General features: G+C 45.8%; 1 protein-coding gene across 3 annotated transcripts in view; it reads left to right on the top strand.

The window, feature by feature from the left end:
• The window catches only part of TTC28 (tetratricopeptide repeat domain 28), a 1,841,724-nt gene that overhangs the window by 1,061,492 nt on the left and 765,012 nt on the right, over window positions 1-15,220 (top strand). For all 3 annotated transcript variants that reach the window (XM_085636419.1, XM_085636418.1, XM_085636420.1), the window contains one exon: window positions 14,036-14,308. In XM_085636419.1, the coding sequence (XP_085492545.1) occupies window positions 14,036-14,308 (273 nt within the window). The remainder of the gene's footprint in view (window positions 1-14,035; window positions 14,309-15,220) is intronic.

Below are 15,220 nucleotides of genomic sequence, written 5' to 3'. Positions count from 1 at the left end.
TTCAGCAGTGCAATGTTCGGGGATTGTCCCCAGTTGCCCATTTTTCTCCACGAAACCGCACTCTGTAGTATTCTGAATCACAGCCAAGTCACAGGAGTATGTATATATCTGCATATGCTGTTGTTACCGCCGCATTGGCAGCCTGGTAAGCTGGCTGTAACTCCCCTGGAGAAGTGGTGCTATATACTGTCCCCACCTTTTAGGTGGCCAGGCTGCTATGGAGGCCCAGGAATATTAGGGTGGACACACGCACTCCTAATGGTATGAGTTAATTAGCAGTGTCTTGTACGTGTTGATTAGAAGTTAGTAGAGCAGCCTGCTCTTTATTTTTCTCTTCTTAATTGCTTTCTGTCGCCTTTTCTCTCATGAGACCAGCTTTTGGCCTGGTTTCAGTGCTCCACTCCCTTTTGGCTTTCTTCCTCATGCTATGCCCGCCCCTTTTCACTGGTAAAACTCAAGACAATTTTTCCCCACCAACGACACGCAAAGCACCAAACAGTGAATTACCACCACTGCAACTGGAAAAATTGTAGGAAGAGTTCTTGCCTGATGCTACAACTCTCTCCTAGGGCTGCAGCGGTGGTACACAAAAAGCCCCTCTGCCTCCGGGTTCGCATGTAGTATCACATGCGGCCTCCAGTGCAGTTACTGCTGCTACTTGCCTCACTCCCAATGTGGTGACTCCCACCTTCTCTTTGACTCCTGTCGGGGTCGCTGTCCTCGGCGTCTCTCCCTCCTCGGCTTCCTGCAAGATCTCTGTTGTCTCCTCTGTTTTCCTCCTTGGATATTCTCCTTTGCTCATTTTCCGCGTCACAGTCTATTGGATTTCTCTCTCCCGACCAATTCAATGAGGTTTTTGACGTTTCCTCCTCGATGTCCAGTATGCTGGTGGCCTTCTTGAAGTTCCCAGATCTCGCTGTCTCCTCACAAACCTACAAACCCAGCTTACAAGGAGCACACTATGCCTACATGGTAATAAGTACCTTGCACAACCTTTCCTGCTGTTACTGATTATAGCCCACTGCTAAAGGCAGTAATGGTTGTTAAAGGGCTGAGCTACAGGTGAGAAACTATGCCGCGTATGATGGTAGCCTAGGCCTATAATTCAGATTCAGGCCTTAATAACCATTATTGCCTGAGGCAGAAGGACTGTAAAGCCATTAGAGCATTCCACCCACTGAAAGACAAACATTGAAAGGTTAGAGCAGAAGGTCTGTACCAGCCATTATTGGCCCTGAAACACTCCATTGTCTGCACTGGAGAACTCAAAATGTTATGATCTATTGTCTAATAAAACATTGTAATGTTCATAGACTTTCTTCTACCTTTTTTTCAAATTTGCTCTGTTTTGCGGGAGCTGGGGAGGCATAGGCTGTGTTCAAGAGAAGTGAAAGGAGGCTGCTCCCTTTCTCCTGCCTCCTCCTCCTTCCTCCTTCTCGTGGTTGTGCTGTCACTGCAGTGCAGCAGGAGCAGCTGAGGGTGTGATGGGCAGCCTGCCTCCACCGCCGTTCAGTCGCTGTGTGGCAGCCAAACTGCAGGAGCAAAGAGCTCCGTCAGAGCATCGTGAGCGATGGGGGTTGCCGACTCTTCACCCTGGAGAGTCTGCAGATCCTGCTGTCACTGAACGGCTGTTGTTGCTGGTGAGGTGCATGGTGGCAGCCCTGCCATCCATTGTCAGTGGGAGCTGTGGAAGCAGAAAGGGCTTAGGATGGTTTATAACCCCTGTGGCTCCCAATGAAGATGCTGTCTATTGTGACATGTTTCCCTTGTAGGGTGGGATTTTTTTTATATAGCACTGCAGGACCATACACCACCCTACACATTTGCTTTCTCAGGCAGATAACCTTGTTGTGATTTTATCGGTCATTATAGCTAATTTGGGTGAGCTGGAAGGTGATTCTACATGGATTCCCCCATCTCTTCCTCTTGAAGCCTGGTTTGGGGGGATTTTATCCAGGGCATAGCCTTGGAGGCCTTACAGTACATCCTGAGAGTGACAGGTGATGGTGCCAGCAGCTCTGGATGTAAACCAGGCAGTTTGCCTGTCTAAAAACTAGATGGAAACCCTTTTTCACAGTCTATATTCACCAGGCCTACACCTGACATAAGATGCCTCTCGGTCACCTAATATGTGAAATGAACTGTTAGCTATAGATTTAGACATTCACAGATTTATGATAAATCGAAATACTACATGGCTAAGACCATTCTGGGAACATTCAAAGATCAAATCAGTGTCACACTGAAGCCGATGAAGAAATATGGCAGTACAAATCTGCCTAAATATCTTAGGGCCAGCTCTACTAAGCCCTTTTGAGATTGCAAACCCTATAATTCGGAACTCACAGGAATTGCAACCTCAAAAGGTTCACTTCTAATGTACAAAACACGGTTTATGAGTCGAATAAGTTTTAATACAGAAGTGCAATTTGAAAGGGCGTTCCTACAAATTACTATTCGGCATTGAATGTATCAATGCTTTGTGATTGCAGTTTCAGTTGCCAACCATTGACCAGTTACCAACTTCTCCAAGGAGATGGTACTCAGAGTGGCAGACTAGGACGCTGGGGGGTAGCAGGAAGTGATACAGAGAACCTTTTCATGTCCTGTTTTTGTAAGCTGCACCAGTTTCTTTAAGGAGCAGAGGCTGCTTTAGAAAATAACGGTTTGCATTTTGGAAGACCGTCACAGGGATGGTGGTGTGCTGTGTCCTGTTAATCATGGATTTAAGAAACAAGCATTTGCAATGCAATAGGTCTCGCATTTATGAGAGTTTCAGCCATTGGCATTGTAAATGGCAATGCCTTTTATTTATGTGTTGTTTAAAAAAAAAAAAGGCATTGTCATTTACAATGCCAATAGCTTAAACTCTCGCAAATGTGAGACCTATTGCATTGTGTTTGGTGTTAAGTTCTTTAGGAAAATAGCGCTCGGAGGATATAATTAAAGCCTACCGAGCAACAACACACGTAACCGGGGGTGTCCTCACTAGAGGTTACAAAATGAGACGGTACTAAGGAGGGACTACTAAGCCTACTCACCAATGAAAAGCCACAGTTTACAATGGACAATGATACAAACCAGTCAAAATAGGGGAGGAGAGTGGGCGGGGCTTTAAGTCCATACAGCAGTCGCACTTTATAAATCCCCTTTCATTTCATTCATTCATTTCATTTCATTTCAATACAGCATGCCTGCAGGGCAGCGCATGCGCTGCCCAGGCTCGACCTAAAAAGGACCAGCATCTTGAATAAAGTTCTCTCTTTTCACTGATATTTGAAGAAAGGGCAGCAAATCACTTTCTAATAATGTGTACCCTCATATACCCTCATCAAAGACCCCGTCTAAATTTGGATGCGGTTACTACGCAACACAAGTGAGAGCTAAAATGATGGTACATTTTGATAACGAAGTATTTGAGAAACATCTTGCAAGGCGGTGCTGATGCTATTAGATTTGGTGCCAGCTGTTCTGCCTGGTACAGGACAACGTGTTAATATCACTGGGAACTGCCCCTGGGTGGAGAAGGAAGGCCGCCATCTGGCTACCTTGAGAGAAAATGGCCCGGCACCGCTTCCAGCATTCCTGCTCAAAAACACTGATCTTTCCTTTACAAAAAGCTAGCTGCAGTATTAATAAAATTAAATTATGGCGCTGCCTCTCATCCACAGCATCAACACGCTTCTTGTCCAGCCACTGTATAATACTCCCAGATCTCTGCCCGGATATCCGTGTCACTCGGTTATTCAAAGTATGACATGACATGGTATAAATACAGCAGTGTTTATAGCAGTTGTAAAAATCAGCGCGGTACTAAATCTGGAACCAATCAGCAATGAAAAAAAAAACACATTCCTAAAATACCATGAATGAACACTGGGAGGCTGCTCACACATTTCTTTAATTGAATTCTATTTTGGTCGTGAGGGTGTATAAATAAGATTTATTCATTCACAATAAGTTAGTAAATCTGTTCCATACTTCTGGTTTCTTAAGCGTTTGTGATAAAATGCCTTATATATTTTCACAAAAGAAAGAAGCTTGTTTCCAGTCCAGGGAGAACCTGGCCTGGCAGTTCGGGCTGGACTGTTCCCATGAGGCACAGGGTCAAGACTGATTTGCATATGGCTGGGTTCAAACTGGAATGGCATGGTGAGCAAAAAAACTATGGATTTAGGCCCAGATCTCTGTACTGGGGTGAATGTATGACATTGTTCTGCATTCTGTCCATCAATTGTTCTTTTTGCAATTATATATTTTCACAAGCAAGCAAATGTAAGAATCGCAGTGTCTGACAAATGAGTCACCTTTTGTAGGGTCTATATTTATGTCATTTAAAACATGCTTTTTTGCTGGTTACTGCTTTGGGAAAGATTGACCATCTTTTAAATCAGTGGCGTAACTAGACCTTTAGACGCCTGTGGTGGTTGGGGCGTTTTGCTGACCCGCTACGGCCGCAGGTGAGAGCGTGGGTGTGTGGTGGGGGGTGACGGTCCCTGCATTTGCCACAGGTAAGGGCTGGGGGGGCGGATGGGTGTCCGCCGCCCTTAAAACCTGTTCCGCACGGGGCAGACTGCCCCCTCCACCCCCCTTGCTACGCTACTGTTTTAAATTCTTAGTTTTTCATATTTGGTTACAAGCAATGCTTAATTTGAGCAATTAGTTTCCGGTGCTTGGCACTGCCACTTAATTCTCAACACCCGCATAAATAACAGTCGACAACATGGTGGAGTTGTCTGTATAATTTTGAGAAGACACTACAATAGTGTTAAATAGTTAAATATACAGTAAATACCCGCCACCCCTCTGCATTCTTATAGGTTTGGGTGGGCTGGAATAGACTCAATTCTCACACTTGCAGGAGTGCGATGGTTAGTAATTGTGTTAGTACTGTCATTGGCAGCGCTGGCAGGGTCTGTGGGAGTGCAGGTTGTAGTGGCGTCCCAAGAAGAGCCCTGACACTTTTGTTTTCACAAATTAAGCACTGGTTATAAGTGCAAAGGAGAACTCTTAATATACCATTGCAAGATTTCATGTTCTATCACTCTATGAGATTGATTGGCACAGTGATCTTCTGTTGTGCCAGCCTTAAATAAATTTGCTGACAGTTTAGTATTACTGCATGCCATGTTTCCTTAAATCAGATTTATTGACTGTGTACCATCGATTGTGTACAGCCACCCATGATTAATCTTAGTGGCATCACATTGTGTCCCTCCACTCACGATTATGCCAGCTCTTGCTTTGTCTTATCGATGGCATGAGTTTGTGTCTCCTGGCATTGATTACATTTGTTTATAGTTGTTGAGGAGGTTGCCTCTTGGCAGTATGTGTTGACCATTCTATATGTCATTGGTTTTGAAGCCGGCTGCACATTTTGACATGATTATGTGTCTTGCCACTCTTGACTAGTCTTGCCACTCTTGACTAGTCTTCCTGTGTGTCCTGCCACTCTTGACTACTCTTGCTGTGTGTCTTGCCACTCGACTAGTTTTGCTGTGTGTCTTGCCACTCTTGACTAGTCTTCCTGTGTGTCTTTCCACTCTTGACTAGTCTTGCTGTGTGTCTTGTCACTCTTGACTAGTCTTCCTGTGTGTCCTGCCACTCTTGACTACTCTTGTTGTGTGTCTTGCCACTCTTGACTACTCTTGCTGTGTGTCTTGACTAGTCTTCCTGTGTGTCTTGCCACTCTTGACTAGTCTTGCTGTGTGTCTTGCCACTCTTGACTACTCTTGCTGTGTGTCTTGCCACTCTTGACTAGTCTTCCTGTGTGTCTTGCCACTCTTGACTAGTCTTGCTGTGTGTCTTGCCACTCTTGACTAGTCTTCCTGTGTGTCTTTCCACTCTTGACTAGTCTTGCTGTGTGTCTTGCCACTCGACTAGTCTTGCTGTGTGTCTTGCCACTCTTGACTAGTCTTCCTGTGTGTCTTGCCACTCTTGACTACTGTTGCTGTGTGTCTTGTCACTCTTGACTAGTCTTGCTGTGTGTCTTGCCACTCTTGACTACTCTTGCTGTGTGTCTTGCCACTCTTGACTAGTCTTCCTGTGTGTCTTGCCACTCTTGACTAGTCTTGCTGTGTGTCTTGTCACTCTTGACTAGTCTTCCTGTGTGTCTTGCCACTCTTGACTACTCTTGTTGTGTGTCTTGCCACTCTTGACTACTCTTCCTGTGTGTCTTGCCACTCTTGACTACTGTTGCTGTGTGTCTTGTCACTCTTGACTAGTCTTCCTGTGTGTCTTGCCACTCTTGACTACTCTTGCTGTGTGTCTTGTCACTCTTGACTAGTCTTCCTGTGTGTCTTGCCACTCTTGACTACTCTTGCTGTGTGTCTTGCCACTCTTGACTACTGTTGCTGTGTGTCTTGTCACTCTTGACTAGTCTTCCTGTGTGTCTTGCCACTCTTGACTAGTCTTGCTGTGTGTCTTGTCACTCTTGACTAGTCTTCCTGTGTGTCTTGCCACTCTTGACTACTCTTGTTGTGTGTCTTGCCACTCTTGACTACTCTTCCTGTGTGTCTTGCCACTCTTGACTACTGTTGCTGTGTGTCTTGTCACTCTTGACTAGTCTTCCTGTGTGTCTTGCCACTCTTGACTACTCTTGCTGTGTGTCTTGTCACTCTTGACTAGTCTTCCTGTGTGTCTTGCCACTCTTGACTACTCTTGCTGTGTGTCTTGCCGCTCTTGATACGTTTAGTAAGCAGTGCGGCATAGCATTATGTTTTGCTACACTCAAGTTACATGAACAGGATTGCATTTTACAGCATGAATTAGTCTTGCCAAATATGATGCATGATCTTTAGTCTCACAAACCTGATTCTCAGAAATTGAGCTCATATTTTACCGCTTTGTGAAGGGTTTGACTTGTATGAAAAGAACTAGATCAGATGTACTCAACATTATTATGTTTGCAAACACTCGAAATCAGAGTTTGCAACTTCAAAAAATTTTTTTGAAATGCATTAAACCCATTTTACATATCAGTAACGTTTTAGCAACTCCTAAATTAGGTCTAGAAGTGGATAACAAACCATTATTTGGAAGAGGTGTGTTGTTGGCAACCCTTCCAAATAGCAATTACTCTGTATATGTATCCATGGATTAAGATTAGGCTTGTTGGTAGAGTAGGGTGGCTTAATTTCTGGTGCCCCCGACCTGACTAGTTGCTAGTGTGTGACGAGCTCACTACGGGACTCTCACTAAGGCTGTCACTGGCGTGGCATGACTGTTTTTTTTTTAAACCCTAAATTAGATGTGTTGAAGGTGTGGAGTAGCCCTGTTTCTGTTCACTCCTCATTAGTCATATCCATCGATTGTGACATCATCTCCAATTGGTCTTTGTGACGCTATGACCTGAAGTTGTGTTCTGCCTTCCGAAATCAGATTCGTGGACAATGCGGTACGACCATGTGCCTCACGCCATGGACCTGACGCGTTTACAGAGCAGTACCACCTGGATAAAAGTGTGGCATGACTTTATTTCCCGCCATTATCCTTCACATTGGACACTGAAGCACCTTCAGAAAACTCACAAGGAGCAGCAAAGAACCCTCCCGCTCTTTTGCAATCCTTAGTTATTCCTGTTTTACGCTCGTTTTGGAACAAGTCCTGCTGCCATCAGCCCGTCTCCAGGAGCAGATGTTTCCACGAGCTTCGGGGATTATGGTGATAGAATTCAAACAGCCAGGATTTAACTTGGAAATTCAATTAGTGGTATGAAAGACGGATGACTGTACACTTTGATGCTAAACCGTCTCTCGCATACTCTAATTATTAAACCAAAACGAGGGGTTCGTGCCGACATTTCCCTCTAGAGGTTAATGGCGTCTCTTCCTAATGTACCAACGGCGTACATGAATGAAATGTAGAAGCATGCAGCGTACGGGGGTAGAATGTTAAGGACCCCTGGCTCTGAGATGAGTGTGGAGGACCTTAAAGTGGGTGCGGCATGCAAACGTAGAACAATACATGCGTCATTCTAATTGCAACCTGTCTTCATTGACATATTCAGTTTCGCAAATTTAAATAGACTTTTCTTGAGTGTCACTCAGTGAATCCACAAACGAAACATTACACCAAAATTATGAAAATATTTCATAACATTAAAATTAATGTAGATAGGTAAGCACAAATCTGGCAACTGATTATAGCAGAATTAGGTACTTCCAATTATGCACTATTGACGACAGACCCTCGTGACCATCGATCCGCCAAGCTTTTTCTGCAGAGCTTAAGAACTTATGTGGAAAATGCGGACACAAGCTGTCAACTGTCACCTGCACGCAGAGTTACTCGTCAATGCAAACATTTATAACATGCTCAATAACTCTGCACACCCATGATGCATTTTCAGCACATGCATTTTGTAAACATTTACACCCATCACCTGGACACAGGCTGTACAAAATTAGGTAGAAAATTATTATGGGTAGCTACCTGTCTCTATGTAAACAGTAAAACAAACTAACACACTCATTGGATGATGTCACCAGTGATGCCATCAGTGTTGTCATTTGAGATGGTGTGAGTGATTTCATAAATGAAGTCATAGAACATGCCATGAGTGATGTAATATGTGAGGTCATGAGCAGTACATGGCGGGGGCTCAAGGTATAGTTAGCTCTGCTGAAGAACGCGCGCAGTGTGGGGTTGGTTGCCTTTTGGGGAGTTGGCCAAGATAAGGCCCTGTAGCCAACCCCCTACATGCAGCCAACCCCACATTGCGCACGGCCTTTGGCCGTGCAAGGCTGGAGGTTGACGCAGGGCCCTTTTTACAAACAGGGAGGGGGGCTATGTGGCCTCCTCCCCAAGCCTTATTAGGCCCTGGGGGACCCACCCTGAGGGAGAAGCACTAGTAATTGCTCCCTGTGGGCAGGAGCAATGCCAGCTCCCACTACAGGACGAGAGCTGGCTGGGACTGCAGGGGCTTTGCGGCTCCCCCAGCATCCCCCAACAAGTATATGGTGGATGCCCTGGTTGGGCATCAGGGCACCTAACTTTAAAAAGGGCTGTTTTTTTTTTAATTAAAGGGAAGGGTGGACCACTTGGCCCACATCCCTGAGCTTTATTAGGCCCTGGGGACCCCATCCCACAGCGCCATTACTAAAAATAAAGGGAAGGGTGGCCACGTGACCCCCTCCCTGAGCCTTGTAAGGCCCTTGGGACTCAATCTCCAAGGGCCATTACTAAAAATAAAGGAGAGGGGGCTGGCATGGCCCGCCCCTTCTGGAGCTTTGTTAGGCCCTGGGGACTCCCGCCCCAGTACCATTTCTGAAAATTAGGAGTGAGGGCTGCACAACCCCCCTCCCCGAGCTTTGTTAGGCCTTGGGGACCCCATCCCCCAGGCCTTTTTTTTAAATAAAGGGAAGGGGCCACATGGCCCCACTCCCTGAGCCTTATTAGGCCCCGGGGATCACAACCCCTAGTGCCTTATTTATTTAAATAAAGGGGAGGGGGACAACAGCAGCTGCACTGGCTCCCCGTCAAACAGTGAGCCAGGTTTAAGGGCCTCTGCATTGCCCACAAAGCCCTTCATGGACAAATCCCGGTATACATCAAGGACCACCTGGGGAGCTACGTGCCAGTACGTGCCCTCCACTCGTCCGGGCAGGCCTGCTGGCCTGTCCACGGTTCAACAAAACTACAAAAGGCGGGTGAGCTGTCTCTGTCCTGATCCCCCCTCTATGGAATAAGCTACGAGAAAGCCTATGCAAGGAAACCACCCTTCTCCCAGTTAGGAAAAAACTTAAGACTTTACTATTCACAGAGGTCTGGGAAAAACATACGTTCTGACCAAGTGTACTGACAGATAGCGATTGGTGGGGTTTCAGTTACTTTCTCTTAGCGCTAAGAGACCTGCCGGTGATTACGCGCTTTATACATCCCAATTAACATAACATAACATAACATAAAGCTGCCCCCCTCCCTCAGCAGCTACTGGCCCTGGGGTATGGGGTCTGCACTTTTTAAAGTTAGGTCCCCTGATGCCCAACCAGGGCATCCACCATATACTTGTTGGGGGATGCTGGGGGAGCCTCAAAGCCCCTGCAGTCCCAGCCAGCTCTCGTCCTTTTGTGGGAGCTGGCAATGCTCCTGCCCACAGGGAGCAATTACTATTGCTTCTCCCTCAGGGTGGGAGCAATATTTTGTTCTGTTTTACTTCCCACGTCAGTGTAGGCAGGGAAGCAGATCAAAAATCTGCTAACAGCGGGCAGGAGTGTTTTCAAAGTTCCGGCCTGCTGGTAGCAAACTTTGTGTTTGCTCACGCTTGACGAGGGTTCTGAAAATGCTTCCACCAATTAAAACAAACACAGGTTTCTTTGACAGCACTGATACAGGCAGGAAAACCTCTATGCCCTGGGGGTGGGCTCTAGGGGACATAGCTTCTGAGCCCTGGGGATGGGGACCCAGGACTGTTTAAGGTGCAGGGAGGGGGCCACGTGGCCCACCTCCCTAAATGTATCGGCGCCAGGGACCTGCTCCTTGGGGTCTTTTATGGATCTGGAAGAGAGGTCCCGCTGCCCGCCCCCTCCCCCCCCCCCATTTTGTAAAATTTCTGCCACGGAGGTGGACTCCCCAGGACCTTTAGAGGCTCAGGGAGGGGTCCATGCTACACACCCCTCCCTATGTATACTATTTTTGGTCACGGAGGGTGGGCTCTCCTCGCTTGCGGAGGGGGGCCTCATGTCCCTCTTGCCCATATAAAGTAATTTAATCTCTAGTTGTGGGCACACCGGGCCCTCTGGAGGCTCGGGGGTGAGGGCTGTGCAGCACCCTCTCCATATAAACAAATTTCACCCCAGGGGTAGCCTCCCCTGGGCCTCTGGAGGCTCGGAGAGGGGGTGCCATGCAGCTCCCCTCCTCTTTATGAATACAGCCCAGAGGATGTGCTCCCTGAGGCATAAACTTAGTAATTTTTTATTTTTGGCTGAGAGAGGGTCCCTCTGGGACCCCCCAAGGGGCTTGGGGGGGCAGGGTATTCCTACCCTGCCCCCTTATATTGTTTTCTACATGTTCAGGACTGGAGACAAAGTCCCCGAGTACTGTAATGGCTTCCAGCAACATTTTTCTCATGTTGCTGGCAGCCAATCAGAGCACTCTCACCTGTGGGAGCGAGATGACTCAAGGGAAATAAAGCTCCCTGGGCCAATCAGAACTCTCTATTTTTAGATTGAGAGACTCTTGCGGTTTCAACTGTCCAGTTATACAATAATTGTTTATCCTTAATTTCTCATAACTACTGAACGGATTACACCAAATCACAAAAAGCACAATCTGTGGACCATGAGCTAGCTTTCTGCCAAATATCCATACACAAACTAGTCTAAAAGGTACATCTTTTTTGGGACGTTTCGTCAAACGGTGCGAAAGTTATTAGCAACACAAACAATGCTTTTCCTATAGAACAGCTGACCTAACTATACCAAACCGGTTGGGACCACCCTATATGTATACATGCATATACAAATACTTCATAAATATCTACACACACACACGCACGCACGCACACTCGCACACACACACACCTCTCCCTCCTTTTAATTCAGTTTTAAAAGCGAGCGGCAAAATGCATTTCATCACTCCGTGCCTTCCTCAGGTGCCTTTGCTCGTTCAGAATTCACTGTTCAATTAAGGAAACGGGGCGTCTCACTGGGACTGGTGGAGACACTCCTTCCACCTTTGAAGGGAAGATTTATCCGGACTCTCTCCCCCGAGTCCACTCACTGCAGAGACACACGTGGAAGTCCTTGCCCCAGTGGGCGGTGTCTGCAGCTCCCTTTGCATTGTGGATCCTGTAGTGTCAGGGGCTGGATTAGCTGACCTTCACCCAACCGATATTGCCCCCAGCGCACCGGAACGCCTTCGCCTAAGTAAGGAGAGGCATCGTGATGAAGTCATCACCCAGTTTTCACCGGCCTGGCACTGCGCTGAGAGTTACGGTGGTTCGGCGTTTCCCAAGCGCCTTGAGACATTGCACTTTTTTGCCACAGTCCGCCGAACTCTTAAGGGTGGGGGCTCTAGTGCGAGTGGCCGCGCATATGTATAGCCACACTCGCATTCTCTCGCTCTGAAATCACATTTGCAGTATGTTATCTGCACTATGTCTAGTAGAGAAGTTGTGTTCGTATCACCAGATCTTCTAATATTCCAGACTCCAGCACCAGAACACCACAGGGCAATTAGAACAAATTCCCGATCTCTAACCTTTCCATGCTGGAGTTAACAATTTGCACTCTGGGTAAGGTATCATTACTCTCATCTGAAACTTCAAAGGTGTTTTTAGCTTGGGAGAAATCCTTGAGGCCTTTTTTTGCGATAGACACACTGAACACATTACTGGGATTTCAGAAAGTGTTTTGTTAGTTTTTTTTACTGAAGCCGTGTCATGAAATACCAATAAAGAAACCTACAAAGGGATTTGATTGGAAAATGAACCTTCAAACAAAGGATTACATTATAGAGTGTTCCTTACATGCTTTCATGCTCTGGCATGCCTTTGATCATGAGAAAGATGGGGTTAAATCTGAAACAAACAATGGCAATGCAATAGGTTTGCCTTCTGTAAAGTGCAGGCACACAACATATAGAGACCCATGAAGGGTTGCAGCTTTCAATGGTGCAGGTGGTACAGAGGCATCAATGCCCAATGGTTGTGTGGAAGACACTGCATCAGAATTAAGGCAGCCATAAACTACCCAACAGCACTTGTTGATCCATTTACATTGCTTTGGCCCATGGCACCCTTTCTATGCTACTGGCCTTATGCACAAAGACAGGCTTTCAAACACATATAGATCAACACATATATGGATGTCCAGTCACGCAAACAACACTGATTAAGGCATTTACTTGCCAGGGCAAAATTAATGGAGGGACTGGTGCACAACCCCAGGCATTCCCACACGATGGCAACACACATATAGGCACCCTTGCACTTAGGCGACACACATAAATCACTGCAGCTCACATGCAGGCCCACAAGTACGCATGTGTTGTTGCCTAGCAGCTACATCATCTGTAAAACTTAATGAAGACCTAAGATTTTGGTCAACAGTACCTTGCGTGACGGATTCGTGAATGTTCCGGGCCATTCCCATAAGGGTTAAAAACCTACTGGCCTGATTCACAAAGGTAAAGTTACACTTTTATTGTAAGTTTACTCTTGAAGTGTAACTGTACTATCAGTAACTTTATAAGTAGTAACTTTATGAGTAATTACTACCTAGTAGTAATAGTAACTCCTTTCAAAGTGATGAGTTACTACTCGTGCAATGTTGCAAGTGGAGTTGAGCCATCATTTCTAAAAAGTGTGGCACACAGCTGAGAAAATAACTTTGATTTCTTATGCATAGAAAAGATATTCTGAAGACTTATGCTTCATTCTTGAACATGGATAGAGCATTCCTAGGATTTGCATAGGGACATGTTTGAACTGAAAGTTCCTCCAGAGAATCCCTCATGGCATCACCAGATCATACTTATCACAGCAATGCCTGAATTTAATGGACACACAGGATTTCTTAACATCTTAGGTATATACTTTAACTAGTGCATTCCAAAGACCTCCCTAGAGACATGCTTTACTTGAAGGTTTCATGACATCGCCTGAGCCATGGATGAACATGATGGTTCGAGACAGTCCATTCCCCATGTTCATCCTACAATGCTCAATTCCAGGAGCATCGATAGGCCTTAACGTTCTAAACAGACGATGCTCAAGTTTATTATTGGAAATATCATGTACCTAGAACTATTTTGGTCGAGACCATGGTAAGACCTAATTTCCATAGACAAAGTGTGTTGATTAAAGTCTCCAGGAAATCAGAAAAATATTCTATTTGACTGGTCAGACAGATAAAAACTTTGACTCCTATCACAAATCGGTACATTTGCTTAGATTGGTGTATTCATTCAATGACAAATGCTCAAAACTTGAGAACACAATGCATACATAGACGCCTGTGCGCCATCCTTTACTCTATGAAGCTTTGAAATGCCATATTTTTTTAAACTACCCCATTTTCTTTTCACATCACAGAGTCCCTGGAGCCAACCTATCAGCAACTTCAGAAGATGAAGCTGGACAAAAGTCCCTTTGTGGTTGTGTCAGTGATTGGTCAAGAACTTTTGACTGCCGGGCATCATGGGGCCTCGGTGGTGGTTTTGGAAGCGGCTCTGAAGATCGGGACCTGCAGTTTGAAGCTGAGGGGGTCTGTCTTCTCTGCGCTGAGCAGTGCATACTGGTCTCTCGGGAACACGGAGAAAAGTACGGGGTACATGCAGCAGGACCTGGAAGTAGCCAAAACTTTAGGTAATGTGGTGTTTTCAATGCTATCCTCCAGTTACGTGCAACGGCTTGCTTCATTGGAGATGACACAGAGGTTTAGACAAAAAATACATTATAATGATTGCCATGGAGTAAACTGGGCTCCATGCAAAACCTCAAGTAATCTGTTGTGTGCAAATGAATGAACCTGACTCATGTGATTGAGTTATGACAAAATTTGGCTTGTAAAATTGTATTTTCACGATCAAATATAACGTACTTGATGGATTGCATAGAGAAACATATATCTACTATTGTTGTTGCAACTTGCATTCAGTTGTGGCCCTTCTACAGGGCTTGCCATTATTGGGAAAAGCAAATATACTCTTTGAAACATTCTCCTTTCTCATTTGAGGCTGTACTTTGTCCTGCACTTATGGAATGTTGCTTGTGAGGCTTAAGATTTGCTGGATAGTGATAAAATTATTGGCGAAATAGATTTCCACACTTGATCTCACTAAATTCATTCATTAGGTGCGTTCATCAGTCAGGCTGAAGAACAAGAGTGGCCTATCACAATAACAAATCTGAGATGATCCACACTCACCCTCTGGGTACCGCGCAGTTATGAAAAGGTGTAGGACAATACTGTGCAGGACGATGATTGCATTTCATTAACTGCACTAGTGACGTATTGAAACTTGAGGGGGACCCCCGGCAAGGTACATGGAGAGGGGACTCCCATGCTCCGGACCCAGTCAGGCGTTCTCAGGCCAGTGGCCTGCCGCCCCTGCTCATTGCCGGATGGGGACCCCTGGAGCTTGTTACCCCCCCCCCCCCCTATTTTCACTACACTACACTACACTCCAGTTTTGAGACTTCATGACATTTCTTCAAAGATTTGCATGGAGCTGTACCTTTTCTTATCTTATCTTATCCTACCTTTTCTTATCTTGG

The sequence above is a fragment of the Triturus cristatus genome, chromosome 11 (genome assembly GCF_964204655.1).
Source record: "Triturus cristatus chromosome 11, aTriCri1.1, whole genome shotgun sequence".
In the NCBI taxonomy this organism is placed as follows: domain Eukaryota; kingdom Metazoa; phylum Chordata; class Amphibia; order Caudata; family Salamandridae; genus Triturus; species Triturus cristatus.
This window is presented reverse-complemented; position numbering and strand designations above follow the sequence as displayed.